Consider the following 12,620-nt stretch of genomic DNA (forward strand, 5'->3'; position numbering starts at 1 on the left):
CTTAAACAGACGTGTTTCTTATTCCAATTTGAGCACAATGGTGTATTTTTGTGTTTTGAGCATACAGAAACATAAGAGCATCTTTGTCATGTGTGTGCTAGGCCACACTTGACACCAGTACCTAACTATGAAGACATGCCTGACAATGACTGACATTTGGCGGGTGTGCAGTTTCCTTTTCATTCAGGGGCTCCAGTCCCCCAAAATATTTGGCCTGCAGTCTGACTCCGAGAACAGAGTGAGCTAAATCTGGGAAGAAACAAACTGTTCATTGGTATCGTTGTCGGGGCTTGACAAACACGTTCGTCAAGTTGGCACCTCATTGACATTCAGATTCGGGTTCATATTCACGATTCAGCCGACTCCTCAAATTGGCCCGAAAATTTGCATACAGATGCAGTTTTATCTCCTGAGCACAATGAGCACAAAATCTCGGACGAACGTTTAATGAACGGACCGCTGACTGCCCGTTTGCTCGTTGGGGAAAAGGACCTGCAATGGCCAAAAAAGTAGAGAGAAAAATTAATATGGTAGCACCTTCGATAATGACGCACAGAACTCAAAAGTGACGGAAAGGCTATTTTCTCTGTGGGGCTGAGGAAAAAGATGGGGCTGATTGGAGGAATCAGTTGGCTAATTAGTACTCATATTTTAGAATCTTGATACGCACGATTAAGGCGCCGAACATCTCACATGAGCCGGTACGTCTAAAAGAAAAACATTTTTTGCAGCTAGGTGCTGAAGGCTTAGAGTACGAGCTGGACATAAGCGTACGTATTGGCGAACGCGTTTCAATGATAGTTGGTGTTTAGATGCGCTATTTGCCATCGCCACTCTACCCTAATTTTTGCTTTGCCGCTTTGTGCTATTCCTTGCTTCTCACTTTGTATTATGTTTGTGGTAGAAGACAAATGATGCTTTAACTGGCAAGGGTTGTATTGCTGGTCTTTTCTTGCTGAGCAATGAATGATACCTTCCTTAAAGAAGTGTGACCAATTTCTCAACTCAACAGGTTCACAGTGACATGCATTTCATTTATACATGGAAATGCCTCTGTGAATGCAGTGAAAGCCAGTCAGAACAGTTGACCTAGCCTCCCCACAAACCTGATTTCTCCCCTTGTGTTAATTCTTGACATCAGGATTTTAAAAACATTAAAAAATGTTCCATGCATTCAAATTGTTTTCATGTTATAAAATTAGTGCAAGCTGCCTTTCTGTAAAAGCTAAAAATGTGGAGTGATTCACAGGGAAACAGCTTAGTACATCTTAGGAAGGGATCACTGATAGCTCCCATTATTGCTGATAGTGTTGTATAACCACTGCAGTATACTTTTTAAGGCTGCCACATATTGCAGTCAATTGTTCCTTATTCCAATCCGGGTATGATTATTTTAAACAGCTGTCAAACATTTGCAGACTGGCTTAACATATGAAGGAGTTTGCATAACAAAACACTGGGTACCTATACAATACTATTTGGTACAAAAGTGACATGATAGTTATAGTGACATGTTTAGGGACCTATTGCCCCTTATGCTAAGGGCTAAGATAAGTGTTCTGCATTTATTTGGCCCACTATTCCCTCTTTGCGCATAGGCATCATGGGGGCTGAGAGGAGCTGGGGGGGGGAAGGGGGGAAGGATTAGCATTGGAGGCTTAGGCCCCCCGGGAGTATATGAAATGATGCCCCATCATGGGAGAAAGTCAAGGAATTAGTGCCTCCAGCATTGTTGGGAGGTCACCAGGCTCAGTGTGGTTGGATGGGAGTGGGGCTCATAATTAAATTATGAGTTAATCAAGCAGTACACAATTATATATCCAACATGTGGCTATTACTCTGCATCTTTTGATGGTTTTCAAATGCTTGCTCTTTTCATCCATGTTTATGAAAGGATAGATTGTCTAAACCAAGCTTTAATTGAGCTAACCACACTAAAAATGCACATTTAATTAAGAAGGCTTATATAATGTTGCAGCTTATTCTTTTAAGTCCTGCACTGTCTTTTTGTCTTCCTTGCTGTTACATATTCTGGATAGCAAGTGATATCCAGATGTGTTGATGCTCAGCCTGGCTGAGCATCAACCCATCTGGAGATCCCCCCCCCATGACACCTGCACATACGACATCATCAGTGACCTTAAACTCATCCAATGTGACATTTGTGGCTTAAAGAGGGCAGGACTACACACTGCATGTCAATTTGGTGCAATCAACCCACCAGTTTCAGGGATGGATCAAGACTGCTCTAGTTGCTTGATGCTACATATCCCAGGATGTGCTGAGATCTGCTACCAAAGATGGATTACCATGTTGAAAGTGCTTTGATGTTTTGGGGCTGGCAGGATATCAATAAGTAATGTAAGTGTGCATAAGATTGGACATGTGGCTTTTGTGACTGCTGCATTTATCTGTGGGAGGCTCTTTGCTGTGGTATATTTGGGAAATTCTGCAGGTGCTAAAGTGGGAAGCATTCCTAATTATTTTGACATGTTTTAAATAGAATCAGTCAAAAATGGTGCAGCATGTTGGAGCAAAGTTATGGCTGGCATAGAATTTCCACAAGTTGTAAACAGTTGTGCTAGAGAAGTTATGTGACAAATGACAAGCAGAACAACATATTTTTTGTTTTAGTTGTAACCATTCTCATCACATTCAACAAGAAGTTGAAGGTTAAATCAAAAAGTGCATTTATCAGTATGATATTTGACAAAGGTATGGTAGTTACCTGCCAGTGAAGTACCTCATAATGTTCAGCTGATATCATCTGTACACACAGTGCAGCACACATTCTGACAAACTATGAAGAATCTGCCTCGCTGACACACTTGAACTGAAAATGTGAATTTTTTATCTGCTTGAATTAAGGCAATAGTTCTGATGAATTGATGAAATAATACTGTCTTTCACAGAAAACGCCATAGCTGACACCCACCATATTTCAACTAGAGGCCCCAATGCCAATAGTTCTTCAGCAGTACTCAAGTCTGGCCACTTCGTCACCATGCTCCTCAGAAGAGGGTAAACAAACTGTCGGGACCCGAAGTCACGTGACACGAACCTGCACGCCTCTGTGCAGATAGCGTGGCACTGATAGATAGCTGGCTGGGGGTGGCACTCTGCCCGGCGTGGGAAGTGTGGCCGCCGTCCGCGCAGGCCGGTGGTGTGCGGGGTCTCTCTGTGCTGGCTATGCCGGGCGCCGGCGGCTGCGCGGCCGGTGAGTGCCGGCGCAGCCTGTCGACGCCACATCGTGTCCGTGCCTGGCGGTGCCACGCAGCTGGCGCCCCCCCCCCCCCCCATTCAGCGGCAGGGGTACGGGGCCTCCCGGCGCCGCGCCGACCACACCTGTCCGCGCACGCCGCCTGCGGCTCGTGCGTTTTGCCGTGCACTGGTGCCCCCAGTGACCCGTGAACGTCTCGTCCCTGTGTTCCATGCTTGTTTGAGACATGCTGCATGTGTGAAGTGCTAAGCTTCTTTCACCTGTGGTTTACCAAATTCCCCCTCCCTCGCTTCTGTGCCTCGTTATAGATGCTGCATTGCATCTCGGCTGATGTGATCACGATGCTGATGATATGAGTCCGTGTGACCTGCTGCCGCTGAGCCCGTGCGACCTGCTGTTGCTCAGCCTGTGTGACCTGCTGCCGCTCAGCCCGTGTGACGTGCTGCTGCTGGGCCTGTGCGACCTGCTGCCCCTGGGTCCGTGTGACTTGTTGCCGCTGAGCCCGTATGATCTGCTGCCGCTCAGCCCGTGTGACCTGCTGCCAGCAACCGTTGTGGCCTGCCGTCATCCGCCGCCACTGTCCCCAGAGCTGGTGCTGGCCGCGGACGAGTCCCGGCCGGCCTCGGACGAGCCGACGCCCGTCCGCAGCTGGCGCAGCCTGGCCGCCTTCTGGCTGCTCGGACTCTGCAACAATTATGCCTACGTCATCATGCTGAGCGCCGCGCACGACATCCTGGACGGCGGCTTCCATGCGGTGGGTGAGGGGCGCCGTGCCCGGTGCCGGCCGCGGCGGTGTGCATCCTCTGGCTGTTGTCACCCCGTAAACGGATGGTGTTGACGTTCACCCGATGCGTGGCGCACGGACTGAAATCTCAGTTCCGCGGTGCGTTGTCGCGCGCTGCCGTGGCTTGCTTTCCGTCTGCAGCGTGTGGCTTTGCACTGATAATGTGTTGTATGGGCCATGGTTGCTCTTTCTGAGCGTGGTGCCGTGCTGGATGAACTGAACCGGCAGATCAACGCCGCTAAATTCGCATAATATTCAGGCGACTCGAATGGAACGGAGCGCATGGCAGGCTGGCGTGCTTCGGAGAGGTGATGGCTCGTCGAACCCCCACCGCGCACGCCTGCCGTTGCAGATGCGTGTGGTGGATGACACAGGTCGTGACTGTAACCCCACCTCCACGGGCGCCATCCTGCTGGCCGACATCCTGCCTGCGCTGGTCGCCAAGGCCGTCTCGCCGGCCGTTAACGTGAACACGCAGTGAGTGCGCGTGCGGACCGGCGGCCGCTGGCTACCGGGATTGTGCCCGGTTTGGGAGATGACTCCTGAAATCCTTGCCTAGGCTTTGTTCCAGTTAGCCGCGTGGCTGCTCGTGCTCGTTATGTGCTCTGACAAGCAGAGTGAGCAGTGGGAGCATCAGGTTATGGCAAAGATTTGTGTTGTCGGAATCGTGGAAAACACGTTCCTGCCCCAACTTGCCGCTGGGTCGATAGTGACCACATTTGAGGTGCTGGATGGAAAATAGCGTCTGTGGAGTGAAGGGACCGTGCATTCCCGTCAGGCCGATGTGTGCGGGTTTCCACTAATAGCATCACAAAGTGCTGTAGCCTTCCTTGTCCTGTATGTAGTATTTCCTTGTAACTGGTGTACACTGTTTACGGCATGCGCGTGACAGCGTCAGTGTTGCCCTCTGTCGTGTATTTTATTCGTGTGTACAATGACCCTTGTCTGCAGTGTGCGGGTGCTGGTGACGGTGCTGCTCTCCGCCTTGTCCTTCGTCCTGGTGGCCTCTTCGGTGGACTCGGTCATGGCCTACACGGGCGTGGTGTGCGCATCGCTCTCCAGCGGCATAGGCGAGGTCACCTTCCTGGCCTACACAGCCCATTTCCATAGGTGAGCGGTGGCCTACCGGGACGGTCTGCCCTCGTGAGCAGTTACGACTCTTGTCGAAATTAAAAAGGCTGCTGTCGCGGGTTAGTTCCGGGCTCCACCAGCTGTTTCGAAGTTCCATTGTTCCTCTGTGAGAATAGCTGTGGCTCCAGCTCCAGATGTTCAGAACAAAATCAGCCGCGCACCCTGTTTAGTAATGCAGACAAATGAATATCACACCCATGTTTGCAGTGAGGCTGCAGTGAGGTGTTAGACGAGACATACACTTTTATTTTCTTTTTAAAATATTTGATCCGAGCGTTTTAATTGGATGCATTTGTAAGATCAGCTCCTACGTTAAGCAGTATTGTTACGCCAGCCTTAACCCCATCGTGTGGTCTTCAGACGCCGGTGAACGGCAAAATGTTTCCTTGAGCTGAAGACGTTTTTCCGTAACAAGGAAAGCAAAGCGTAGCATTTGATCTGTATGATAGCATGTGCATGCCTTGGACTAGTTCAGTCCCTCGTATTTATTGGGGAGTCGAGCCACCGATGCGGGCCAGTGACGCCGGTGACGTCATCTGGCCGGTCCAGTGGTCAGCTGACGGCCGACTGCGGCATTCAGTGGCTTCAGGAGCCGCGCCGCCTCTGACCTGGCGCCATCTGTTCCGCAGTGACGTGGTCTCCACCTGGTCCAGCGGCACGGGCTTCTCGGGCGTGCTCGGCTCGTTCAGCTACGCGGCGCTCATCAGCGTGGGCCTCTCGCCGCGCACCACGCTCTTCGTCATGCTGACCTGCCCGGCCGTCATGGTGTTCACGTGAGCACGCTCGGGTGCCGCCGGCCGACTGGCGCGGCGGCCTGGCGCCGGATCGGTCGGCGCTGGGGGGCGCCTTCTCCCGGTGTGTCGTGTTGATGTCTCAAGGAGCCGCTGCGCCGGTCTGCCGGCTGTACTGACTGCGCCCCCATCCCCCATCCTGCGGATCCATGGTGGTGGTCAGGGTTCATGGTGGTGGTCAGGGTTCGTGGAGGTGATCAGGGTTTAAGGTGGCGGTCAGGGTTCATGGTGGTGGTCAGGGTTCATAGTGGTAGTCAGGGTTCATGGTGACGATCTGGTTTTATGGTGGCGATGTCTTGTGTCTCAACAACTGCGCTTTTTATGTGATACATGCAGCCTCATCAGCTGCATGGCTCATAACAGATACGCGGCCGGAACAGCAGTGCACTTAGTAATAGGTCGCCAACAACGCATCTGCCGACCGTTTTAAATTATCGGAACAGTTCGCTCGTCGTCCGGTATATTTAGCGGTGGACAGGGTTCTTCTGTCTGGGATGAGCCAATGTCGTCGAGATGCCGGCCGCCTGCCCCACCTTGTACTGACCGCCAGACCCCGTCGGCCCCGCCCTGTACTGACCGCCAGACCCCGCCTACTCCGCCCTGTACTGACCGCCAGACCCCGTCGGCCTCGCCCTGTACGGATTGCTATAGCCCGCCTGCCCTGTCCTGTCCTGGTCGCCAGGCCCCGCCTGCTCCGCCCTGTACTGACCGCCAGACCCCGTCGGCCCCGCCCGGTACTGACTGCCATACCTCGCCTGCCCCACCCTGTACTGGCCGCCATAGCCCGCCTGCCCCGTTCTGTCCTGACCCCCTGACCCCGCCTGCTCCGCCCGGTACTGACCGCCAGACCCCGCCTGTCCCGTCCTGTCCTGACTTCGAGTGTGGCTGACCTCAAGCTCCGCACCTGCCAGATACGTGGTGCTGCTGCGCCACCCGCCGTCGCACGCCGTCTGCTGTCGTCCGGCGCCGCAGCCTGACGCCAGGCCGCCGCCGGCCCCGCTACGCACCCGCGAGAAGCTGGCGCTGCTCCGCCAGCTGCCCGTGTTCATGGTGCCGCTAGGCCTGGTCTACACGGCCGAATACTTCATCAACCAGGGCCTGGTAGAGCTCATCTGGTTCCGGGGTACGTGTGTTCGCCCGGCGCGCGGCCTCGGACGGTGTGCTCTCTGCAGGGATGTGACGTCATCGTGGCGCGTGCGGACTGGCCGTCTGAAGGAAGCGTTCACATTCCGTTCGTTGCAGACCATTGCAGGCTCTGGGTCGGGATTCGCATAACCCTGTTGCATGTTAGTGTGTCCTCAGGGGTGGTAAATGATTAATTGGTCTCCCGTCGTTAAAGCGAGACATTCTTGACTGTGCAAAAGGGAACTGGGCATACCTAGACTCCATGGTAATAACTCGCCAGTATTCAATAAAAGCTCAGGGTGACTCTAGGGAAATCATTAAGTTGACTTCCGTATTTAGCAATGAGCGAGACCGATCAGGCAAAGTTACCAACATTACAGTAAGGTCAGACGATTAAAGGGAGTGTCTTACCTTCGGGACATATTTCAAAACCACACACTATTGAAACCTCAGAGCCAGTACGTGTAATAATAGCATTGTGTAGTGTCGCTGCAGCACCATCAAGACAAACCCAAATTACGCTCACTTTGTAACAGCACTACGCTTCTTCGCGCTGTCGCGACAGCCGTCGTCATGACGACGGTGGAATCCGTTGGCGGTCCGCTGTCAGCTGTTACTGAATAGCGTCACTATAAATGAACTTTTGTGATTGGCAAAAGAAGCGCGTTGGTTGAAATTTGAACCAGTGAACTACTATGGACCATGTGATAATCCGTTTCCCAAAGCCAAGGTGCACCTCGAAAAAAGACATTGTAGAAAATGCCATGGGGGAGAAAGCAAAGCCATAGCACCATGACAATTAACGTGTCGTTGAATTCGCGAAATGATAGCCTCATGTTAATGTTTTCCCGTCTTAACAGAGTGTTCCAAGCTTTCGTGGCATTTTGCACGCAAATCTTTTGACAGACTAGTGTGTTGTAAACATTACAGAACACACAACTTTGAACAAGACAAATGACGTGTATCACTCTTATAATGGTGAGCAGGGAGTCCAATGAGATTTCTTCCGCAGGCGCGGCTACTTCGAATCGAAATTTTGAGCTAGTCAGCAGAATTTCGAGAAAGCTGGTGTTGCTGATCAAATCGTATGCGTCTGATCTTACAATGAGTGAAATGCACAAAAAGTGTCGCACTCTTTTGCCCCTCATGAGCGTACGGAAGCGTTTCGCTCCATGTCCCGAACCTTTGCGGCGGCTCCAGCCGTGTGTTGACCTGATACGGCGCAGGTTTGCGACCCCCGGCGGGACGCCCTGATGCACGGACCATGGCTTTCATAGCCCTTAGCTGGACATGGTCGAGACTGCCTGGGTGCAGTTGTCCCAGAGCACGATCACAATGGGGGTATCACACAATGGGTATATCTGGGCGGACAGTTGAAATTTCATATACTCCTTCAGGTAAGCAAGTTGACTCGCGACCATAATCACAGCTTAAAACCTCAAGTGCTGTTAATATAACCAATAATTGCCTTATGACGTCATTTAACCTGTACGTGCTGGGATACCGAAGGTTGATAACTGAGCACAAGGACTCTGAACTCTTAATCGACATTTTACCGGCAGTTCCTAGCCTTGGATGCAGGTGTTTAACAGCACGGGCGGGCTTCGGTGGCGCGGGTATCACCGTCCGAGATACGGATGATCTTTCAGCGTCTCTGCTATTTGATCATCGCCGTGGTCAGCTGATAGAATAATAGAAGCCCGCCGCAGCGTCATCTCCGTATTTCCAGCGCTGGATGCGGCGGGCGTCGCTGCGTTCCGTGCCACTGTGTGCGGGCCGCCTTGGGCGGCGTGTGGCGGGGAGCGCCGCAGATGATCCGATCGTCGTGACGCGGCGCCTCCGTCCGGCAGATATCTGGCTGTCGCACAGCGAACAGTACCGCTGGCTGCAGGTGATATACCAGATCGGCGTGTTCGTCTCGCGCTCGTCCGTCAACCTCTTCCACATCCGCCGGATATGGGTCCTGACCGTGCTGCAGGTGCGCGCCCCTCGCGCTCGTGGCCGGCCGGGCGTATGCTCACCCGCTGTTCATTGACGCATGACCCATTGTTCTGCTCCCTGTCCTTGGAGCACGTTTCCCTGGTCCCTCCGATGCTGGTTGTGAGCAGTTTTACATTCGAGAAAGGGGCGGTCCGCCAGTATACCGTCCGTTGCGTGGTTAAACTTACTGGCTTGTGATTAGTCCGTTATGAGAAATGGGGCATGCTGATTTCGGAGACAGAAGAGACGACCCACACCTTAATCATCGAACGGCCAGCTCAGATGCCTTGCGTGCTGACAGACTAGGGCACGTGAGGCATGGCAACAGTGTTGCTTGTTCTAGCTACCTTCACCACGGGTAGTTTGAACGGAGGTCACTCTCATGTAATTCCTCGTAACACCCCTCCTCGTGATCGGAACACATGGCTCTCACTGTAACCACTCCCGCTTCAGTGCGTCAACGCGACGTTCTTCTTCTGCGAGGCGTACTTCCTCTTCGTGCCCAGTTTCTGGCTGGTGGCGCTGCTCGTGCTGTGGGAGGGCCTGCTCGGCGGCGCCGCCTACGTCAACACCTTCTACGCCGTCTACCACCAGGTGTGTGGGCGAGACCCTGCGCCACCCCTCGTCCGGCACGTCGCTGTCCGTGGTCACTGGCAAGGCGAGGTAGGGGGAGGGGGGGGGGGGGGGAGGCGAAGGAGGCCCGGGACATCACTGGACATTATGACGGAGTCTGGATGGCGCCACTCTCTGCAGGCTTCTCCAAGCCGTCCCTGCCGTCCACGCAGCTCAGGTGGGAGGGCGCCAGGCGTTTTGCCGCTTTGTGGCCTACACGTACTTTGTGTTTGGCTTTGTGGCTGTGTTTGGCATGTTCAGACTCGAGACTTCGGTACTACTGACACGACGGACCGACACAGGAGTTGTCCGCTAAACCCGGGAGTGGTTGACTGGGCGTCTTCGCTTCAGTCGAACGCGGCGACCGTCGCTCGGGCGCTGTACGTGTATGCCGCACTCACACTGTGCTCATTGTACCGAATAGTCTGGTCCCATTCGCACAACGTGTTTGATCGAATTTTTGTTGGCAATTCCCTATATGTGAGGAATCAAATTAATCCTATTCTGTTCGTATGGAAACCAGTTTTATCATATGAACAAGACACCAACTGGTGTGCGTCATATATATATATATATATATATATATATATATATATATATATATATATATATATGATGTGTATTCATGCATATCGGATTCCAAGCGAACCACAATGAGAGTGGCGCGGCCGCCGGTCGGCGAGTGCCGCGAGGCCTCTTGGCCACCGTTGACCGAACGTCGCCTGTGGCCGGCAGTTCCTCAGCCGCGAGCGCGAGTTTATCCTGGGCACGGTGTCGCTGGCCGACTCGATGGGCGTGGCGGTGGCTGGAGCCGTCTCGCTGCCCGTGCACAATGCCCTCTGCCGGCTGCCGGGGCCGCGCCAGTGACACGGCCGTGCGCGCCGCCGAACGGCCGTCCTCGGCGGCACCCACAGACACGGCACCTCCGCGGGACCAGCTGGCTCGAGCCCGCTGCGGGAGCGCACAGCTGGTATCCTCCAGGATTGCCGGGCGGACGTCCGCCCTGGCGGTGGCGAGCCGGCGTCTCGGAGTGACGTGGAGCTAGCGCGCTCCACGCCGTACCTCCTCGCGTTGTGTTCAACGTCTGTTTTAAGTCACTGGAAGTAAAAGCGTTGTTCTACGGACGCGCGCTGCAAGGCAGACGCTGTAGTTATTTGGTGGAGCATCAACGAAATGATGAACCACACATCCCCGACGTACCTGACGGTCTGAGATGTCTTCCCTGTGTCTCTGTTGTGAGCCGCCATGACGCCATCACTTAGTACGCTGTGTAGCGGTTGTGTGTGGGTTCGGAGAAGTAAACTTGTGTTTTAAAATGTTGCATTGTTGTAAATGACTACACAACTCGCGCTGTGATCTTTTCACAAATGTGATTGAGTCGGTGCCTACGGTGTCTCCTGTCTTATAATTCCAACATTGATCGGTTTGACCTCTGTCCGTTAATACATTTTCGTTCGCGAAGGTTCGTAAAGACCGGTTCTGCGTCTAGCTGTTTTATATTTGTGGTGTGGACCATGAATATATTGGCATGTGCTTTGTATGTATTATTCCGTTATACATTTTCCACGCGGATATAATGCCGCATGCTTTGCGTGCATGCATCAGTCATTTGTTTAATATTGGCAAGGCTCATGGCGCCTGGCAAGGTGCCGTAAAAAGCAGCGGTGCAGTTGTTAATTTGATCAACCTTAGTACGTTATATCGCGACGATAGCTTGGCACTGACTGCGCATCTAGCCTCTGTAAATGACTGGATGGGGACTCCCTGTCTGTGGAACTAATATACCGACTCCGCCTACTCATATTGATAGAGTTTCGCGGACCAAAACCCACTGGTTTTGGTTACTTCAAGGAACTTATGACGTCGCACGCCAAGCTAATTCTGAAAGAACAACTTTGTCATCACAAACTTTTATGAGAAGCCAAGTTGAGTCCTACGGTTAATTGTAAATGTTAGTACCATTGCTGCCTAGGCCACACAACTTGTTATCGGGAAGTGACCCTAGTTCACAGCAGTCCGATGATGCCGAGAGGGCTTTTCGTCCGTCAGTATGCTGCATTCTGCGTGCTTGGTGGTTGAAAACTGGCCCAGGTGTCAAACATCGGTATTGTTTCAACCTGCTTGACCTTGTAAAGAATACGCCAGCATCAGGTCAGACATAAAGGTCGGACAAGGCCCAAGAGCACTTCATTTATCTCCATCAGCAAGAAGGGCGCGTTAAACGTCCTCAACTAAAAACGCACTCAAGGACACGATAAATAGCCGAATTAGGATAACTTGCTACAGTATGTCACAACAGAGTCGGACTGGTGCGACTGGGGGCCTTGCTTTATTTGAGTGGTGGTGCCGATTCACAAACATACGGCAACGCTGAGTTCACAGCCAGTCCGGGTGATGCCCGCCGATGACGGGCCAGGCCAGGGCGGTGGCCGCCGATGACGGGCCAGGCCAGAGCGGTGGCCGCCGTTGACGGGCCAGGCAGGGCGGGCCACGCCAGGGCGGTGACCGCCGCCGACGGCCGGGGGTAAGGCTCGGGCGGAAGCACCTGAAGGGAGGAATGACATTCAGCGACTTCGTTTTTTAGAAGACATTCCTGTCTTAGGGTTTCGGTCACATGCTTTTGGTAAGAAGTGTTCGAAGCTTCTCAATTTGTATATGTCTGACATGCTGCTATTATAGCTCATCTCTTGAACCGAAGGCGGCGAAATCCCAACACGTTTGATATTTGGGGGACTACTAGCCGTGCAGTCAACCTCAAAACGCTGATCAGCCTGGGGCCTGTCCATATTTAAGCATGTTAGCTTCAGATGTCAACTCTGACTCAAAATGCCTTCCCAATTGTGAAATTTTGCCTCCCCATTGGAAATCATGCTGAGACGCATCCTTTTTTGGGAAATTAGATAATACGTATGCCAAAAAGCATGACCTGCAAAGCAAAGCTGGGTCGACCACGTGAAATCATGCACGAAGAGAAAGC

At 52.7% G+C, this 12,620-nt stretch overlaps 1 protein-coding gene across 2 annotated transcripts; it reads left to right on the forward strand.

Annotated features, from left to right (window-relative positions):
• Positions 1-610: 610 nt before the first annotated feature.
• On the forward strand, positions 611-11,432 carry LOC119091688 (battenin). Of its 2 annotated transcripts, none has more exons than XM_037214508.1 (10): positions 611-701; positions 2,913-3,021; positions 3,808-3,974; positions 4,357-4,481; positions 4,956-5,114; positions 5,765-5,908; positions 6,838-7,049; positions 8,902-9,029; positions 9,485-9,625; positions 10,379-11,432. In XM_037214508.1, exons 2-10 carry the CDS (start codon positions 2,958-2,960, stop codon positions 10,508-10,510), a joined length of 1,272 nt encoding a protein of 423 aa, XP_037070403.1. In that variant the 5' UTR covers positions 611-701; positions 2,913-2,957; the 3' UTR covers positions 10,511-11,432. The 2 variants fall into 2 exon arrangements, with proteins under 2 accessions (XP_037070403.1, XP_037070404.1); XM_037214509.1 differs by having other exon boundaries at positions 645-770.
• The last annotated feature ends 1,188 nt before the right edge of the window (positions 11,433-12,620 follow it).

Source organism: Pollicipes pollicipes, unplaced genomic scaffold (genome assembly GCF_011947565.3).
Source record: "Pollicipes pollicipes isolate AB1234 unplaced genomic scaffold, Ppol_2.1 Scaffold_3447;HRSCAF=4054_pilon_pilon_pilon, whole genome shotgun sequence".
NCBI lineage: Eukaryota > Metazoa > Arthropoda > Thecostraca > Pollicipedomorpha > Pollicipedidae > Pollicipes > Pollicipes pollicipes.